An 18,007-nucleotide genomic window follows, 5' to 3' on the forward strand; every position below is an offset into this window, starting at 1 on the left:
ATGCTTATGTATTTTTGTGACTCTGAATTCAGCTTGTTTAAACTGCAGAAAGTACAGCTGTTGAAGTACTGTACATAACATACAGACTAGCAAGCAAAGCACTTAAGTAATAGAGGTACTGTGGCACAAATATTTTGTATTCAAAATTAAATTGGGATGAAAAAAATGAGTAAATAATTCAGTCCTGATTCAGGAGGAGCAAAATAGTATCAACACTGAAACCAACAAAACTAAAAAGAGGGGGAAAATACAGTTTAAGTTTTGAATAGCGAAATGAAAAAGTGATGTCTGGAATGTATGGTGTCCGAGAGGGTAAAATTCCAGAGACATTCCCTCTTTCTGCTCAAAATTATAATGCGTAGTAAGAGAAGTAGAATTTTCATCTTGCTCAGAGTACTAACAATTGAGAATAAAAAATATATATTTAACAAGCAACGAGAGTAGGGAAGAGCCTTTCAAACTCTTCAATTATTTTTCTGTCCAAATCACTGAAAAATCTCTATTGCTTTAAAAATGACACCATCTTTTTCCAGCCTGAGTCTCCAATAATGAAAATGCCTGAGGATGGGATGAATAAAAGAGCATTTTGAAAATCAGAAACAATAGGGACGAATGGGCAGAAAGAGGGGAATAACTTTATAGTAAGCAATGTTTGCTCCACTGTTACTAAAGGGTTTGTCAAATTTCCATGATTTAATATTTTTTCAGTATTTGTAAGTGTTCTGTATGTTAAGCTGATTCTTAGAAAATATTTTAGTTAACCCTTTTTTGAAAAATCAGCTAAAGAAAATGTTCAGATAACTTTTATACTCTTGAAACTCAAAAATGGCATTTAGATTCTTAAACTGAAAACCTGTAGTTCATTTGTCCATATTCAAGAATGACCTTTTAAAAAGAGGGTACTTAAAGTTTGTGAAACCCACCATCACAAACTAGAGGTATTATATAGGAATGTGGCATTCAGATAATTATATTATAGGTATAAAAGGAGCTCTTTTTATCTGTGTTAACTAGACCACACTTGCCTCCCTAATTATTAGAGTGGGAGCTAGTACTCTTAGGTTCTATTTCCAACTCTGTTACTGCCTTACATCGCTACCAAGTGACCTTTAACAAATCACTTCGGATAGTGGTGACTTCATTTATAAAATGCGTTTAAGCATACTACCTAACCTCAGAAGGGCATTGTGAGGATTAGGTAACGTGTAATTGAGGATTTTGCTTGAAAAAGTTTTGTGGAAATGTTTTTCACCAAGGTGGTTTGTCAAAAGAAATTATTTGTGGATGGGGGAAAAAACTTCAGTGAGTTTCCCAACTTTAAAAAAAAATGTTGAAATATCTCATTTTGACATTTTTGGAACATGTTTTAGGATTTTGATTCGAAACTCTCTTTAGTTTAAAATTTTTTCAAGATTTTTTTTTTTTTTTTTTTTACTTTTAATTTGCCCCCCCCCCCCCCCCCCCAAAAAAAGATGAAAAACTTTTCAAAATCTTAATTTCTCACTAGTTAGGAAAATTGTTTCGTGCCCAGACCTAAATACAATGTAAGACTTAGATGAAATATAAATACTAAATAATGGTTGTAATTTTATAATGATGAACGGGTATGAAAGTTAAATCCTGTATACAAATTGAGTTTTGTAATATTTAATTGTTTGCATACTAAAATTCAGACTTGCAGTTTCAATTGCATAATATAGCCTTTATTTCTGTGGTGGCTAATTTATGCACTGCAAGAAATGTCCAACTCTGCAAAAGAAGTGCCTCCTGGGGGCATTTAGCATCCTTCTGGAAGGTACTCTGAAATAGCCATTGTATTCCACCTCAGCAGTGATTGTATTTCAGTGGTGATTAAACTGAGACCTATGCATAGAAATCAGTGATTTTGATTATGCATTCCCTCTGAAGCCCAAGTTAAATAGGTGTTTGAATATACAAGGAACGGAAGATTGAAGTCTTTGTTTTCCTTGTAGATAAAGCAGCCTACCCACATATGTCAATTACATTTCAGATTATAAAGAAGAATCAACATAATTACACAGCTACAAACTCTGTGTGTGTGTGTGTGTGTGTGTGTGTGTGTGTGTGTGTGTGTGTGGAGAGATGCATACATACACACACACACACACACACACACACACACACACACTAGCAAAGTAGTGCTTATGGAAGAAAATGAAGTACTTAGCTTCAGTGACTAGTAATTGTTCACTTACATACACTGAAACAGTTACATTGAGTAAATGCTGTATTTTGTACTGCATTTGGGCATGAGCACCTTTATAAAGAAGTTATCTGTGCCATAAAAGTCCATCTCTTTTGAATTAATCAGAGGATGGGTGGAGAAATTACCAGGAATAAAAGGTACTGTATTATTGAAAACTGTAGTAATGTAGAGTTTAGTGGTGGGAGATGGTAGCAAATAACTGGAAAGGAAGGGAAGTCAAGAAAGCCAATAGTATTTTTAAAGGACAGTATAGTATGAACGTACCTGGGGAATCAAGATATCTGGGGAACCAAGTTGAGGGTACTATGATAGAGGAAATATTGTCATATACAGGCAGTCCCCGGGTTACATGGATCCGACTTACATCGGATCCCTATTTACAAACGGGGTGAGGCAACCCTGCACTAGCTACTTCCCCCCAGCAGACCAGGAGATGCGAAGCTAGCACCCCCCCTCCCAGCAGACCAGGGAGACGCGGAGCGGCTTTTCTCAGCAGACACCTCAGCTTGAGAATAAAAGACTGAGGGAAGTGAGGTGTGGGAGAATAAAACTGAGCTCTAGAGAAATGTTTGGCTAGAGTTTCCCCTACAATATGTACCAGTTCCGACTTACATACAAATTCAACTTAAGAACAAACCTACAGTCCCTATCTTGTACGTAACCCGGGGACTGCCTGTATTAGCATAAAATTTGATTGGAAAAGAAAGCAATCTTTGAATCTCGCCAGAAGATGGTTGAAAGGAAAAGAGAAACTGGATGGATAGGAAAATTAATTTTAAGAAAACAAAAGGAATAAGTTTCATCTCTTATTATACCACAATAGGACCAATCTTAGATATGGTGTGACAGCTATACCACTAGTTCCATTAAAACACATATTTGAAATATTTAAATGTGAGGCAGAAGTATTTACCCCAGCTAAATGCTGAATCAGTAGTATAAATCACCATTAATCTTATAATTTAAAATCTTTTTTCTTGTTCATTTGTACTTTTTAACCACAACAGTAAATCAATATTTTGTTCATACACTTTACCTCTGCTATGAACCATCCTTCCTCAGCCACAAGGGTTAAAGGAGACACAAATTTCCCTTTTTTGTAATAGAATCTGTCTGGAATTTCACCTATGTTATAAACATTCATATGTTGCACAGCTTTCAGTTTATTATACACCTGTAAAGGAAACACAAGTTATAAAACCATCAGCCTATAAAAATTGCATATGCATCTGTTGGTGAGGAGAACTGCTGCATTTTTAAACTGAGTAATTTATCTTCATACATGTCTAATTATATGTACATACTCAATGCATATGAATCAGACTTTGCAGGTATATTTTAGTAGGCAGGGCTTTATGAAGCTTGGGTAGGGAGAGGATTTACGGGGAAATTGCCCTGGGCCCTTGTTTGAGGAAATGGCACTCGTCTATCTCCTAAGAATGCCGTGAGATAAATTCATTGATATTTTCATGGAGCTTTGACAATTCACAGTGCTACCTAACTTCAACTATCTTGTAAATATTATCCTATTTACAATTTCAGCATACAAATTTAACTGGAATCATTGAGCAGAAATATTTAGAGAATGTATCTGTGGAGAAGAGTCATTTAACTTCAGAGGGTATAAATCTCTCTCCACATTTTTTATGGTTATAACCTACATGAAAGGATAGATGCACTGTGTGGTAATGTTCACAGCCTTTAAGTGAAGTTAGGCCAATGGCCTAAATAATTACTTGATGCTTTCAGATGTGAGCAGGGTGGATTTGTTTTTTCACTGTGGCAGACTGACTTTCTCTGCTAAACATATTTCCCATTGAAACTCTGCACAAGTACAGCCACCATCAAGAAATAATGCACCAGTATAATAACTGGACTCATTGGGTCATGCTTATGTTGAGTAATACCTTAATTCATAAATAGTTCTGCTTCAAAACTGAATTGGACCACTCAAAAGTGTTGTACTGGTTTTACTTCAGATGAGTCAAGAAATCATAGAATAATAGGACTGGAAGGGACCTCGAGAGGTCATCGAGTCCAGCCCCCCACCCTCAAGGCAGGACCAAGCTCCGTCTACACCATCCCTGACAGATGTCTATCTAACCTGTTCTTAAATATCTCCAGAGAGGGAGAGTCCACCACCTCCCTTGGCAATTTATTCCAATATTTGACCACCCTGACAGTTAGGAATTTTTTCCTAATGTCCAATCTAAACCTCCCCTGCTGCACTTTAAGCCCATTACTCCTTGTCCTGTCCTCAGAAACCGAGAGGAACAAATTTTCTCCTTCCTCCTTGTGACACCCTTTTAGATATTTGAAAACCGCTATCATGTCCCCCCTTAATCTTCTTTTTTCCAAACTAAACAAGCCCAGTTCATGAAGCCTGGCTTCATAGGTCATGTTCTCTAAACCTTTAATCATTCTTGTTGCTCTTCTCTGTACCCTTTCCAATTTCTCCACATCTTTCTTGAAATGTGGCGCCCAGAACTGGACACAGTACTCCAGCTGAGGCCTAACTAGCGCAGAGTAGAGCGGCAGAATGACTTCACGAGTTTTGCTTACAACACAAAAGGGAGAGTCTGGTTTACAGGAAAAAACCAATGGAATTGAACTTAATGGAGTCTGTCTACATGGCTAGCTTTTAGATGGCTATTTCTGGTGCTGTTAAAGTAATTGCTTCTTCGGCCAGTGTTTTTCAAACTTGGGCCGTGGGGTCACCAGGGTAAGCCGTTGGCGGGCCTCTTTGTTTACTTAATGTGTCTGTAGCCACAGAGCTTTGCAGCACCCATTGGCCGTGGTTCACTGTTTCCAGGCAAGTGGAGCCATGAGGCTCTATGGCTATGGAAACATTAAGTAAACAAAGCAGCATGGGCCCGCCAGTGGCTTACCCTGGCAGTCCTGTGACCCAAATTTGAAAAATGCTGTCTTACGCTACAAGTTCACTTAATATGCTACAGTGGCACAGCTACAGTGGCACAGCTATAATACTCCAGCTCCAGTGCTTCGGTGTGGACACTCCCTACTGCAACAGGAGATGAAAAAGTTACTAGCAATTACTCTGTGCTGTGGACTCCTGAAGAGAAATCCTTCAGAAAAAGAAGCCCCATGAAGCAACATCCTGCATTCTACCACTACCTGGGGATTTAGAGTTATTTAAAGGAGGTTAAACAGATGATTTGTGGAACTGAGCTATGTCTATGTGACTATAGTAAGATAAAGGCCTAAAACATAAGCTCATGTAGCACAGGTCTAGTCAGAGGCCTAGCTAACCATGGATAAAACATGGCTAACATAAAGCAAAGCTAAGCTGGGCCTGCCTCTTGCTCACCTGCTCACAGAATTTGGCATGAACAAGTCTGAGAGTGCAAAACACTAGTTGATAATAGGCCCAGCAGTAGAAAAGCAATTGGTACTGGTCATAAGTTGAAAGCACATTGTGTCACCAGCTCATTAAAAAAGACCTTGGTGCATACTCCGCACAGATACAGACCCAGGTTCAGGAAAAGGTCTAAAATGACAGCATGATGGATAGAGATGATCTAATCAAACCACGGGGTACAGGGTGATGGGTGGTATCTAAGTAGTGTCAGAGGGTGATAACCTGACCACATCAGAGGGGGGCAACATGACACATCAGGAGTGATGTGTAACTTCTTTGTACCTGTATAAAAGTGGTGTCTTGGGAGGATAGTCTTTGTATGACATAGGGGGCAGCGAAACCACCCACTGGTTAAGTCATTCCATTGTTAGGGGATACATATGCATAGTGGTTCAATAGAGTCTACTGACAACTATTACTGTACTTGGCTTAACAATAAACCTGGCTGAGCACCTTTGATCTTTATCTGATTCGTGGACTTTGGGGGCTCTTTCCGGGTCTGCTGTGGTGACTAAGTGTGTAAGCCAACATGGCACACATAATTGAGAACACACGCGAGCCGCAGCATTGAGGGAGCCAGAGAGCAGTCTGGACACCATGGTAGTAAATCCTGTCCCTACTCAGTCACTGTTGTCAAGTCACAAACAGGCATTACAGGCAGCTGGCTTACAGATTGAGTCAAAAAACATAGCAGTCTCTGAGATATGATTGAGATGGAGAGAGGGCATTATGAGTATTTTAATAGCCTGTGTCAGACCTAAATGAAAAATCTGGCACTCCTTTGAGACCACTTCAAACATTAGCACTCGCTTCAAATGGTCAGACCATCAAGTCAATACAATACGAGCTCTGTTTCCTGAAATGGCTGTTTTTGTGCAGAAATCTACAGTTTGTCTTCTCCTATAATCATTTAACCTACAATATACAAGTGAGTTATGAAACTGTCACCACCAGAAGATGAACTGTAGGAAACAATCTTGCACTGGTAGTTACCTGGACTGGATCACTTAACACATTTATTTTTCCAGATTCTATGGAAAACAGTAAACGTTTTTTAAGAGTGTTTGTTTTTTAGTTAACTATCGAGGGGACATACTTCATTGTTAACCATATTGCACTGTCCGAAAGTTAGTGTAGAACTTCACCTGGTTTGCATAATTTTATTCTCAACAATCTCAAAGCCAGCAGTTTTGGGTTTATATCATTTATTGAATTAAAATGCAAATACTTCAAAATTGTTGTAAAGAGATATTGTTTAAAAAAAAAAGTCAGAATTTTTAAATGAGCCTAATTCAGTTAGACAACTAAATGCCATTACAATTCAATGGAACTGAGGTGCTTAACTCCTTTGAGACTCCCAGCCTGGAAGCTGAAAATTAAGGTTCTGTATAGGTGCCTAAAAATAATTGTAGAACTGACCTAATTCTGAGACATTTTGTGCTCCTGTTGAGCTCAAAGGAAGCTGCTGGATGCTCATTTATTTACCAGGTTAGAAAAAGTCTATAGTGTTTTATAGTATTGAACAAAAAATTTAGAAAACAAGTCTACCTATGTCCCTAAAGCCAATAGATGTTGCTAATGTGGGAAAGATATGTATTTGCACAGAGAATACAATTCAGAGAAAGACTACAGTGTTTTTTATTTGCATGATGGGAATTTTATTAAAAAATGTTTTGCACTTTACCATCCAACTTTAGATGAAATCTGAATGACAGGACCAAATTCTGCCTTCTGAATGAGAGACCTGGCATGGGGGAGCAGAAAGGGTCCCACTGACTCCTGTGGGGCCTGTACATGCATATCTGACAGCAGAATTTGACTCTGATATTCAAACTAAAGCTGAGAAATTAGTATAAAACAGAAGAAATAAGAAGTGATTCTTTTGCTTGCCTCATTATACTTCTCCATAGATGGCCACAGACTCACAACAGGGCCGCGGTCTTTTATTTGGACAATATCAGTCATATTGATATAGTTCTTCAACTCAATCACTTTGTCCATCCAGGAAATGTCAGTCATCCCATGATCGGAGAAAAGAATGACATTCAAGTCATTCTCAAGCCTCTTGTCCTGTCAAATTAGTGAAAACAGCAATTATAACTTGAAAAGAACGCTGTGTTCTGGGTTCAAAATTCTGTGATAGATGGCTGAATTCATCCTCTCCTTAATTCTACTGCAGTCAGTGGAGTTACGTTTGGGGGTGGGCTTTGCCTGGGATATGTTAGAGTAAATTACAACAACAACAACAAACAGAAGACTGGTCTTACTCTGTTCAGACAGAGAGCCTTCATGAGACTTTTTCCATCCTTTCCCCTGACATCTTTCAAAAGCTGGTCACAAGTGTTTTATATTCTCATTTGAATCCAAACCTTACTGCTGGTTCAAATTTAAACCTGACCATCACACTTTCCCTATCTCAATTCTAATCCCCATCTGGATAAGTGCTATCAAACTTCTTGGCACTATTTCTAGTCTTAGGTAGTGTTTCATTCCTACACCTTTGTTGTTAATGAACATTTCATACAAACTCTTATGCACAAAATCCTGATCATATTGAAGTGAATGCGAGTTTTACCACTGAACTTGCTGGGATCAGGATCTCACCCAATCTCCTGTTCTCTTCAGTCAAAGCAGAATGAAGAAACTGTTCATACTACCCTCTGCATTATATTGAAGGGTCATTTTTCTCAAATATAAAACTTTCTCTCTTCTGATGCTCTTATAGTTTACTGCCACTGAAATATTCACCCCCTTCCTTATATTATTCATTGCTGAGGAAATGAATACCTCAAGGTGTATTTACCACTGGACAGATATCAATAACACTTCATGTTTCCTCGTGGCAGAGAAATTCACAGAACTGGCTCTTACCCAGCAGTTGATGTGCTCGTTCCCTACTATAAAATTATTTGAATACTTTTAAAAGCAAAGTTGCAGTATACAGAGTTATAAATAACATAAATCTGCCATAAAAGGGAATTCTCTGATTCTACAGCCCTTATAAAAATGAATAATCTTTACTCATCTCCCTGCTATAAATTCCAGTTGACAATCTGTTTCTGAAAAGAGCAATGTCCTGACTGGTGTATTGCTTTCTAGGCTACTGATACTAGCATGCAAGCTAACAGACGAACATATGGTGTCTACTGAAATTAAGAGCTGAAGTATCATGCCTTGAATTCCCAACATAGCAATAACCTCTATTATTGCATAAATACAACCTTAATTGTCACTACATGGGTGTAAACAGGACTTGATTCTCAAAGAGTAATTCCCAGAGCGAGGGAGCCCCCCTTGTAGGCATTGAGGTCTGGGGCATCAACCTTGTGTGTTTAAAAATATTTACTAAAGCTCCACTCCTGACAGATCCTGCTGAATTTGAGCCCTGAGTATGAATATGCATAACATTCTCCATAGTGTCTTGCAGAGAAATGTTAACCTCCTCAAACAACATAGTATTTAACTGAGACCATAAAACAATTTCAAAAATATCATATTAGTCTCACTTTTGTCACACACATGTTGCAACAATAGTTATTTTAGGGGAAGGCAACTCATAACTCTGAACTGATTCATTCATCTAAGTACTATGTTCAAGAAAGTAGGCAAAACAGAACTATAACCACCAAATATAACAAGGAACCTTTCCGTACCAAGCATTTGTCAATCACGGAAGAACATTTACAAAAGGAAAATTATGTATAGCTTGGACCCTTTGAAATGCCACATGCGTCCAACCCAGTGGATTGTTGCAAAGGAGCTTTAGTGGTAATAAGTATCAGGGTAAGAAGAAAAATGAAGCACACAATGTTTTGTCACATCACTGACCTTGATTAGTTTGGTCATGTTGTTCAATACTTTGTCCACTGCCATCAAAGCATTCTTCCTCTGAACAGATGAAGGACCATAATGGTGGCCTTCCACATCAATGCGTTCATAATACACTGCTGCCATTTCTGCACTGCCATTTCTGGGGTTGTAGCATGTTAAAAGAGTCAGGTGCCAACATGTACAGTTTTACTTTTCCCAGGGGCCAGTATCACTTTCTTATTCACACAAACACTGAATTAACCTTAACTTGTCTAGCATATATCAGATATACTATACCTTATCAACAGAATATACCATCATCCACATTAGAACATACTACCATCCTCATTAGATTTTTGTATGAGTTTCTTTAGACTTCATTTTCTTATTTAAAATAGTATTCTATAGTAATGGTCCAAAACACTGCAGTTTATATTAATGCTATTGCTGTGTTTTGAGCCATTAATGTAAAATACTTTAATTAGTTTTCCTTTTTACTCATTGGCTTCAGCCAGTTTTGGAGAGAGATCCCAAGATAATCTGAAAATCATGTCTTCTGTTGGCCACTCTAGTAGGAAAAAAAAGAAAAGAAAAGGTGGAGGAATCATGGAAATCAGATCTTGGAAGAATGTGTTAAGGTAGGGATTATCAACGTGTGAATTGAGAACAGGTCTTGGGGTTGTGACCGCCTAATCCTTCCAATGTTGCTAAATGAGAAAGATCCCAGTAGACAAAATGAGGTCCTCGCATGGAAAAGGATGAGAGCAATTGTGTTAAGCAATTTAGCCTACCTCTGTTACTTATTCAGTTCAAAACACTGTCTCATTCTTATGTCTACTCTAATATAAAATATTTGAAGTTAAGGTGTCTTTATTTTATTCCTCTGAAGACTATTCACAGTGAAGTAGATCTCATTGATTGCAATATTTCCACTTTATTCAGTCTAAATTAATTTTTCTTAAATTCATTTGGTTACTTCTACTATATATGTACCTTTTGAACCTCTCAGAATAATTCTCTTTCTCTTTGATGTTTACAGCCTTCAATTACTTGTATCTGAGGTGTGTTTTCCCTCCTCACCCCTTCCCAAATCATCAGTTAGTATTATATACAAGCTGTATAAGAGCTAAATATTGTTTTTATTCTTGTGATGAATGGACTTATTTAGACTGAGGTATGAAATTTTTTTAGTAAGGACTCAATCATGTAGGATAAAAGGGACAAGACACATGCCGAAAGTTAAGCACATGCATAAGTGGTTTGCAGGATCCAGGCTAGACTGACCAGAATCTCACAAACCTGAGCTCTTACTACCTGTCAGTGTCTTTTACCATGAAGAATGATGAAGAGAGCTGGGCATATGGGATAGAAATGCTTTGCATTTTCAAAACACTGTTTCATCTTCACAACACCATTTTGTAGGTGGGGGAAATGAGACAGATTTTGGCTTAAGTTTTCAGATGTGTATATGTAAAATTTGGCTTCCAAATATAGACAAGGGAGCTTATTTTAGGGCACACAGCTTTGAAAATGTTGGCTTAAGTGACTTTTGCAAGGAACCTGATTCAAAGAAATGGGGGAATCTTCCTGAAACAATCTTTCCTTTGACATCAACAGGAGTTGGGCTGGGCCTGGATCAAGTCAGTGGACACTTCAGATGTGAAATCTTGTCCCCACTGAAGTCAATAGCAACTCCTTTCAGTGAAGCCAGAATTTCACTACAAGATTAAATTATTTTTCTATACCCAAGTTGTGGTACATCCCAACACCATGCCAGCACTCATAAAAGGCTCTATCCTCTGAAGTCCGTTCAGGGTTTGCTAATGACTTTAGTAGGAACAGGTCCAATATACTAACATCTAATAACTGCTTCATAGCTTATGTGCACATTTTGGAGATTGTAATTTCAGGCTTTTCTAACTGCAGCTTCAAATCTTAAACTGAGTGACAACCTGGTATGTCATACTTGGCATTCTTGCCTTTATGTGGAGGAATAACTTTGCCATGTGCTGCTTTCCCATACATAGTTAGTTCCAGACAGACATGAGTTGGTTTAAAATGTATTTATTTAGTATGTGGAAAGGGGTCATTTTATAATGTGGAATGGATCTATTTACCGGCCTTTTATAGCACCAAGAATCAGAAGCTCTTCCGGCCATGCATAGTAATGGAAATTACTAATGAAGTGTCTTTTACACTGAGCTTGAGGGTCCCAATTTACACCTCTAAATTAACTATATTTCCAAAGTATTACTTTCAGCTGTATATCTAGCACCACTGGATAGTAAAACAGCCCACTGTTTCATTGTCAGTAGTGACAATGGATGATGATCAGGAAAAAAAAAAAAGAAATGAGTGAGAACATGAGTAAGAGGCATTTTATCATTTTTAATCCCATCTTTTCTCCTCCTTTCTCTATCTCCTCTCCCCCTCACCTCTCCTCCCCCCATTTTCTGTAAGGAGCTATCCTATTAATACTTATGACTGATTTTATTTTCCCTTTCTCCATCATTTTTTCCTTGCTGTGTGTATGCAGAAGTTAACTTACAAGAATGTGAGTTTAAGGAAATGGAGCTCTGTCTCACCTACAGAAGTTTGACAGAGTTGGAGAGGAACTTCTTGAAATGGAAATAGGAAATTAAAGGTAGTTGTAACTCTCCAGTTACTGCTGTACCTGCAGGATTTTGGCTCCTTGCATGGTTACAGGTGGTGTTTACTACTGATATTACAGTACCATCAGTTTGCTCTGTTAACTGAAATTTCCAGCTCTCTCTTCTTGTGAGCTGTGAACAGCTGTGTGTGACTGGGAATTAGCAATGGAAATGTTTTCAGTGGGATTCAGATTTCCAAAATAACAGCTTGAGGAACCAGATCTTTCACAACTCAGTCATTACTTCATCAAACCTTTAATAATTTTCTAAATCTGCCAAGTCAAGACTAGAGTCTCTCCAAACCAGTGGTTCCCAAACTTTTTGGCATCATGCCCCCCTTTTGATTTTTGAGAGACCCTCATGTGCCCCCCCCTCAAAAATATAGCAGAAAAACTTGGGGTGGGATTGATGGGTGTGTGTGTGGGGGGGGGGAGAGAGATTGTCACCTCATGCCCCCCCTGGAATTTCTTCACGCCCCCCCAGGAAGGCATGTCCCCCAGTTTGGGAATCCATGCTCCAAACCCTCTTATGCACCTTGCTTCCCAGAAACCAACCAGGAAGCAGCAAGCATGACCATTCTGACTCCTATATGCTATCCCTACAATCAAGTTTTCAATCACTGTTTTCAGTTCTCTCTTATTACTTAATAAGCTGATGCTGATCATTAAGGAATACTTAATAAATATGGTCTAGATGATGAATTGCTTCATGACCATCCATCCATCTACCCAAAAATTACCGACAAACAGGGAAATTATTTAACATCAGGTTTCCAGCTTCCTCATAAACCTTGCTCTGCCCCTGAGGACTATAGAATAGTCGACTAACTGCTAAGAATTTATTTGGTTAGTTGACTATTCTATTACCCAATAGCTAACCTCTCTAGTGGATGCAGACGTCCATTCCCAGAAGAAGTAGAAGAGGAGTCCCCTTATCGCAAGCATGTGGCAGCAGCTGTGGCAGCCTATTATAACCACTGCCCAGGGTTTTAGACTGTCTGAAAGGTAATTTTCATGGTATACTTAGGCAAAGTTTGAAACTGAGGTCCATTTAATTTTCTATATATTTGCAACTGTATATAGACTCTTATGCACTGGAAATATATACTTAGAATGAACACTGATCAGTGCCTATTTTCTGCAACAATAATCTTCCTAGACATTTCAGAGTCTTGATTATACAGCAGTCTACCACATTTAAAAGGTAACGATATAATAGATTAAAAATGTTCAGTAGAGTAAGGGTATCCTGGAAATGAACACATTTTGGTAATAACAAAGTTGCTAATTAAGCAGTGTGTACCACGTGCTCTGGATAATGGGGCTGTGTTGATCTTTAATACTCCAGATCTTATCTAGTTTTAAAAGCTAAGTAGGACTTTCCTTGATTAACATTTAGGGTGCATCTACACAGCAGGGCTTGACTCGAAATAAGCTACGCAAATTGAGCTATGTGAATTGCATAGCTTATTTTGAAATTGGGAGCATCTACATCTATTTCAAGAAAGCCTTCTTCCTCCAACTTCCCTTACAAAGAGGGTTACAGGAGTTGGAATAAGAAGTCCTCCAGCTTGACAGTATTTTTGACATTATTTTGAAATGACTGCCTGCTGTGTAGACGCCAACGAAGATATTTCAAAATAATGTTGCTGTGTAGATGTGTTGCTGTGTAGATGTATCCTTAGTTGGCAAATGTCTGGATCTGAACAAGCCTTTATTTGAGATGGCTCAAATCCAGACCTCAATTGTATAGGTTGGGCCCATCTGCATATGGAAAGTTTGCATATGGGTTCTAATGTTAAGTTTCTAAATAGAGGTAGGTTTGTTTACACAGCAGTGTTATTCTGAAATAACATAATCTGCATCTACATTATAAGCAATTATTTCGGCATAATGTCAAATCCATGTCAAGCTGGAGGACTTCTTACTCTGCCTCCTGTAAGCCTCATTGTACGAGGAGTAAGGGAAGTCGGAGGAAGAGTGCTCGCTCTCAGATTTCCTGCTTTGTAGACAGTGCCAAAAGCTAAAATAAGCTATTTCAACTTAAGCTACGCAATTTATGTAGTTCAAATTGTGTGGCTTATTTCAGCTTTTGCCCTGCTGTGTAGATGGGCCCTAAGTGACCTGATCTAAATCTCAAAAGAGATGAACACTTGACAGCTCTGTTTGACATTAAATGATTAAAAATCCTTTTGTGATTAAATGAGTTAATGCCAGTAGTCCGATACATACACGGATTAAATCTTATTTCTCTATTAATAGCCAATATATAGAAAATAATTAATCATGATGGCCTATGCATGCCATATCATAAACAAGAAGACATTGAGAATACATATTTTTGGTGTCCATTTTATAATAGCAAAACCAACCATGGCTTCATCAAGTCCTTCAAACTGGTCATTAATCCCCAAGAAAGTGCCTTAAGGCAAAACTATAGTTGCTCAAATTCTAATGCTTGAGAAAAGAAATACCATGCTAAATAACTTGGGTTACTTACCTCAGTGACTCAAGAGCATTACTGACAGCATCAGAGAAATTGGTGTCCGTTGGGACGCTGAAATATGGTTGACAAAAACTGGGTCTGACACCAAGAATTTCAACCTCACAGCCTAAAAAGACAAATATTGAACATTTTGTTGTTTGGGTTTTTATTATCAACTACAAGCGTGGGGGGGGGGGAGAGAATATTTCTTGTACTTCTGGCCATATCTGCTGCAGATTCTGAAGTCTGACAAAGCCAAAATGCCATCTGTTTCGCATTCTTAGTTTGTAAAAGACTGAATGGCACTTGTATGTGTGGACTGCATTTGATGGAGGCCCTGGGAAATCCATTTATTTTATCCTTATTTTCCCCTTCAAAAAGTGCCACGTTGGTGTGACCTTCCCTTTCATAAACTCTGATTCCTGTGTGGCAGGTCTTTGCCGTTTAGATCACCAGCTTGGCTCCTTTTGTAATAGCATTCAATAATACAATCATCTTCCTTCCTTCATTTCCAAGCATCCAATGTAACAGAGGCCTGGATTATTATTCATAAAGTAGATTCTTCAATTATACCCAACATCTAGCATAAAAATACCCTCCATAAAATATATTTTGCTATGTGAGACTGAAGCGGAACTATTAAATTTAATTATCAGGCATTCTTGTTAAAACACATAAGGTCAATTAATTCTCTTAGTAACCTACAGCCTTTTCTAGCAAAATACAATGTATTTTGTGGCATAGCAGCGTGCGGCAACATATCCTACAGGAGAACGTTAGTTCTTAATTCTTGGGAACAATTTTTTTGTCTGGTTACTGCACTAGTGGGTGTCATTAATATTTATAACTATCTTACTCAGTAACACAAAATTCATGCAATTTAGCTTTAAATACCCCTGGAGACCCCAAATTGCAATAATATAAATTTCTCAGGATGAAGACACATGAGAGAATGAGAGATCTTTTGCAAAATGGCTTTATGGCATAGTACATAGCAAAATATTTTGAGGTGTGTCTAGGTTAACAAGAGATGATTTTTCTACCCTAAACTGGTGTTACCAGCACTCTGAAATCGCCAAAATTTGAACCACTTTGCAAATCTTATGGGATTAAATAGCAATGTCTTAAGGAATGCTGGGAGCTAGAGTCTGTTGTAAGAGGAAATAAAGTCACACAGCATTGTTTTATGTTGCTATATTGCTGAGTCCATGAGGGTTAAGCAATCATCAGGCTACATGACCTGAAAAGAACCCTTAAAGACATATTAAAAGAGAACTACAAAGACCATTCCTTACAGATGGTTAGCAAACCCATGTTAAATAAACTAGAATCCTTGAAATGTAAGCCAGTATTGTTAGAGAATTAGGAATGGATGTGACTTGTATTTGTGTTTATCTATATCTTGTAGGTAAACTCGTAGGTGTTAACTATCTTATAGGTGCTAAACTTCAGTTCTGGTCTACACTGTTTCATTACTGTATTCTATTGATTCAAAGACCAAAAAGGGATGTCATTTAGATTGGATTTGTGGTGTAATAATATAACTGTATTTGTTCCTCTTTGAAATATATACAGGTTGAACTTCCCTGCTCCGGCACTCTTGGGACCTGGCTGGTCCCAGATGAAGGATTTTGCTGGACCAGGGGAGGTCATTTCTGGCCCTCTGCCAGCCTCCTGGAAAACTCCCCTCCCCTCCGCCCCCCCCCCCCCCCCCGCTGCCAGTCCCACTGCCCTGATGGCCCCACTGGGGTTCCCAGCTCAGCCAGGTGGCCACACCCAGCTTCCAGCTCTGTCAGGAAGCCCCTCTGCTACATGCCAGGCTCCCAGCACCACCAGGCTCCCAGCCCTCCACTGGGACTCTCTGGTCCTGGTAATCCATGGTTCTACTGGATCACAGATGTTGCTGGATCAGTGTGTCCCAATTTAGAGAAGTTCAACCTGTAGTAGATGACCTAGAAACCACTGAGTTAATTGCCTTATGTTAATGAATGCCACTAGTTACCAGAGTAGGCCTAGATGCCTTTATTTCATTCCTCTGAAGATTATTCACCGTTAAGTAGATCTCATTGATTGCAATGAGAAATAGAAAGTAGCCTCAAGGCAATACATTCCCTATTCTTCAGCCACAAAACCCTGCTGTGACCACAGCTTGCTCCAGCTATAAAGGAAGTCAAGCCTGATCCTGTTTATTCTCAGGTCTATTTAAACTTTGCCAGGGAAAATTTAAGTAGCAAGACTAAGGTCTCCAGGTCGGATCTCCATTAATTTATCATAAGAATTTCAATGAAGTCTTCACATGGACTGCCTATTGGACTGTAACCTTTTACATTTATGGATTTCTGCAAATCCGTATCCTTGCAATCTCTGCTATGAAATTTACCTAAGAACTTTATTTGTATCCGTATGTATTACAACCACACTTATTCTTTTTCTTTTTTTTAAAAAATCCTAGATTTAGTCAATAGGGATTGGCTGTACACATGTTTGAGTGAGATTTGAAACATTCATTGCTCTGGTAGCTAATGTGTCTGATCTTTTTTTGAAATGATAGAACTTTATATATCGTGAATAATATTTTCAGTAACCCTCACTGTTAGACTTGGCTATCTGGGTGGGAGTCAAAGGCTGGATTGCTTAACGGCTTCTTGGTAACCAGTAAGGTATTGCAGAAGATCAGGGTAGATAAAAATAGATGATTTACAAAAATATTTTATTTAAATTTGATTTTTTATTATAAATAAACACTAAATGTCTCATTTAAAAATAGATTACAATTAAATTTCATCATAAACATGCTACACCTACACTTACTGTCTCATGAAAATGACTTAATGGCTGTAGTCTGTCCAGCCTAACAACCAGTTCTTACTTCTTGAACATTCTGGGCTTCCAATTTCTGTTTCTCAGTAGACTATAAAGTAATATGTGCAAAGACAGACAAAGGATGGTAGGACTGGTTTTGTTCTGTGCTTATGTAGTGGTGGACCTGGCCAATCATGGCAAAGAAGTTAGTTAAGATATGAATTGAATGTATGGCTATCAAACAAGTACAGGTGTGGTATGGTCATATGCCTTCTGATATACTTCTTTAGAATTGATGCAACTGGCTATAGATTCAATCTGTTTTAAATAGTCTTCTATAGCAGTAGCTCTGAGTTGTGAGGCGGGCAATGTAGGTAGTCAGTAATGATGGAATAAAAATTTTTGACTGAAACATTTTTTTTCCAGAAAACAAATGCAGATGAGTGGTGCCAAAATGATTTACAAGTTCATGTTAGTTTTGCCAAATTAATTCTCTTCAACTTCCCTTCTTTTCAAAAATGTTGAAACATTTTAGTTAGACATTTTGTAAATGAAACACTTCAATTTTTTTCAGTTCAAAACAATTTTTTCGATACACAACTTCCTATAATATAATGTAAAAATTCAAAAATGACTAAAAATGCTCAAAATCTA

At 38.1% G+C, this 18,007-nt stretch overlaps 1 protein-coding gene across 3 annotated transcripts in view; it reads right to left on the bottom strand.

Annotated features, from left to right (window-relative positions):
- The window catches only part of ENPP6 (ectonucleotide pyrophosphatase/phosphodiesterase 6), a 93,571-nt gene that overhangs the window by 10,316 nt on the left and 65,248 nt on the right, over positions 1–18,007 (bottom strand). For all 3 annotated transcript variants that reach the window (XM_075930286.1, XM_006130175.3, XM_006130174.4), the window contains 4 exons: positions 14,567–14,678; positions 9,435–9,576; positions 7,497–7,676; positions 3,264–3,401 (listed from right to left, as the gene is read on the bottom strand). In XM_075930286.1, coding sequence (XP_075786401.1) covers positions 3,264–3,401; positions 7,497–7,676; positions 9,435–9,576; positions 14,567–14,678 — 572 coding nt within the window. The remainder of the gene's footprint in view (positions 1–3,263; positions 3,402–7,496; positions 7,677–9,434; positions 9,577–14,566; positions 14,679–18,007) is intronic.

This window comes from Pelodiscus sinensis, chromosome 5, assembly GCF_049634645.1.
Source record: "Pelodiscus sinensis isolate JC-2024 chromosome 5, ASM4963464v1, whole genome shotgun sequence".
Taxonomy (NCBI): domain Eukaryota; kingdom Metazoa; phylum Chordata; order Testudines; family Trionychidae; genus Pelodiscus; species Pelodiscus sinensis.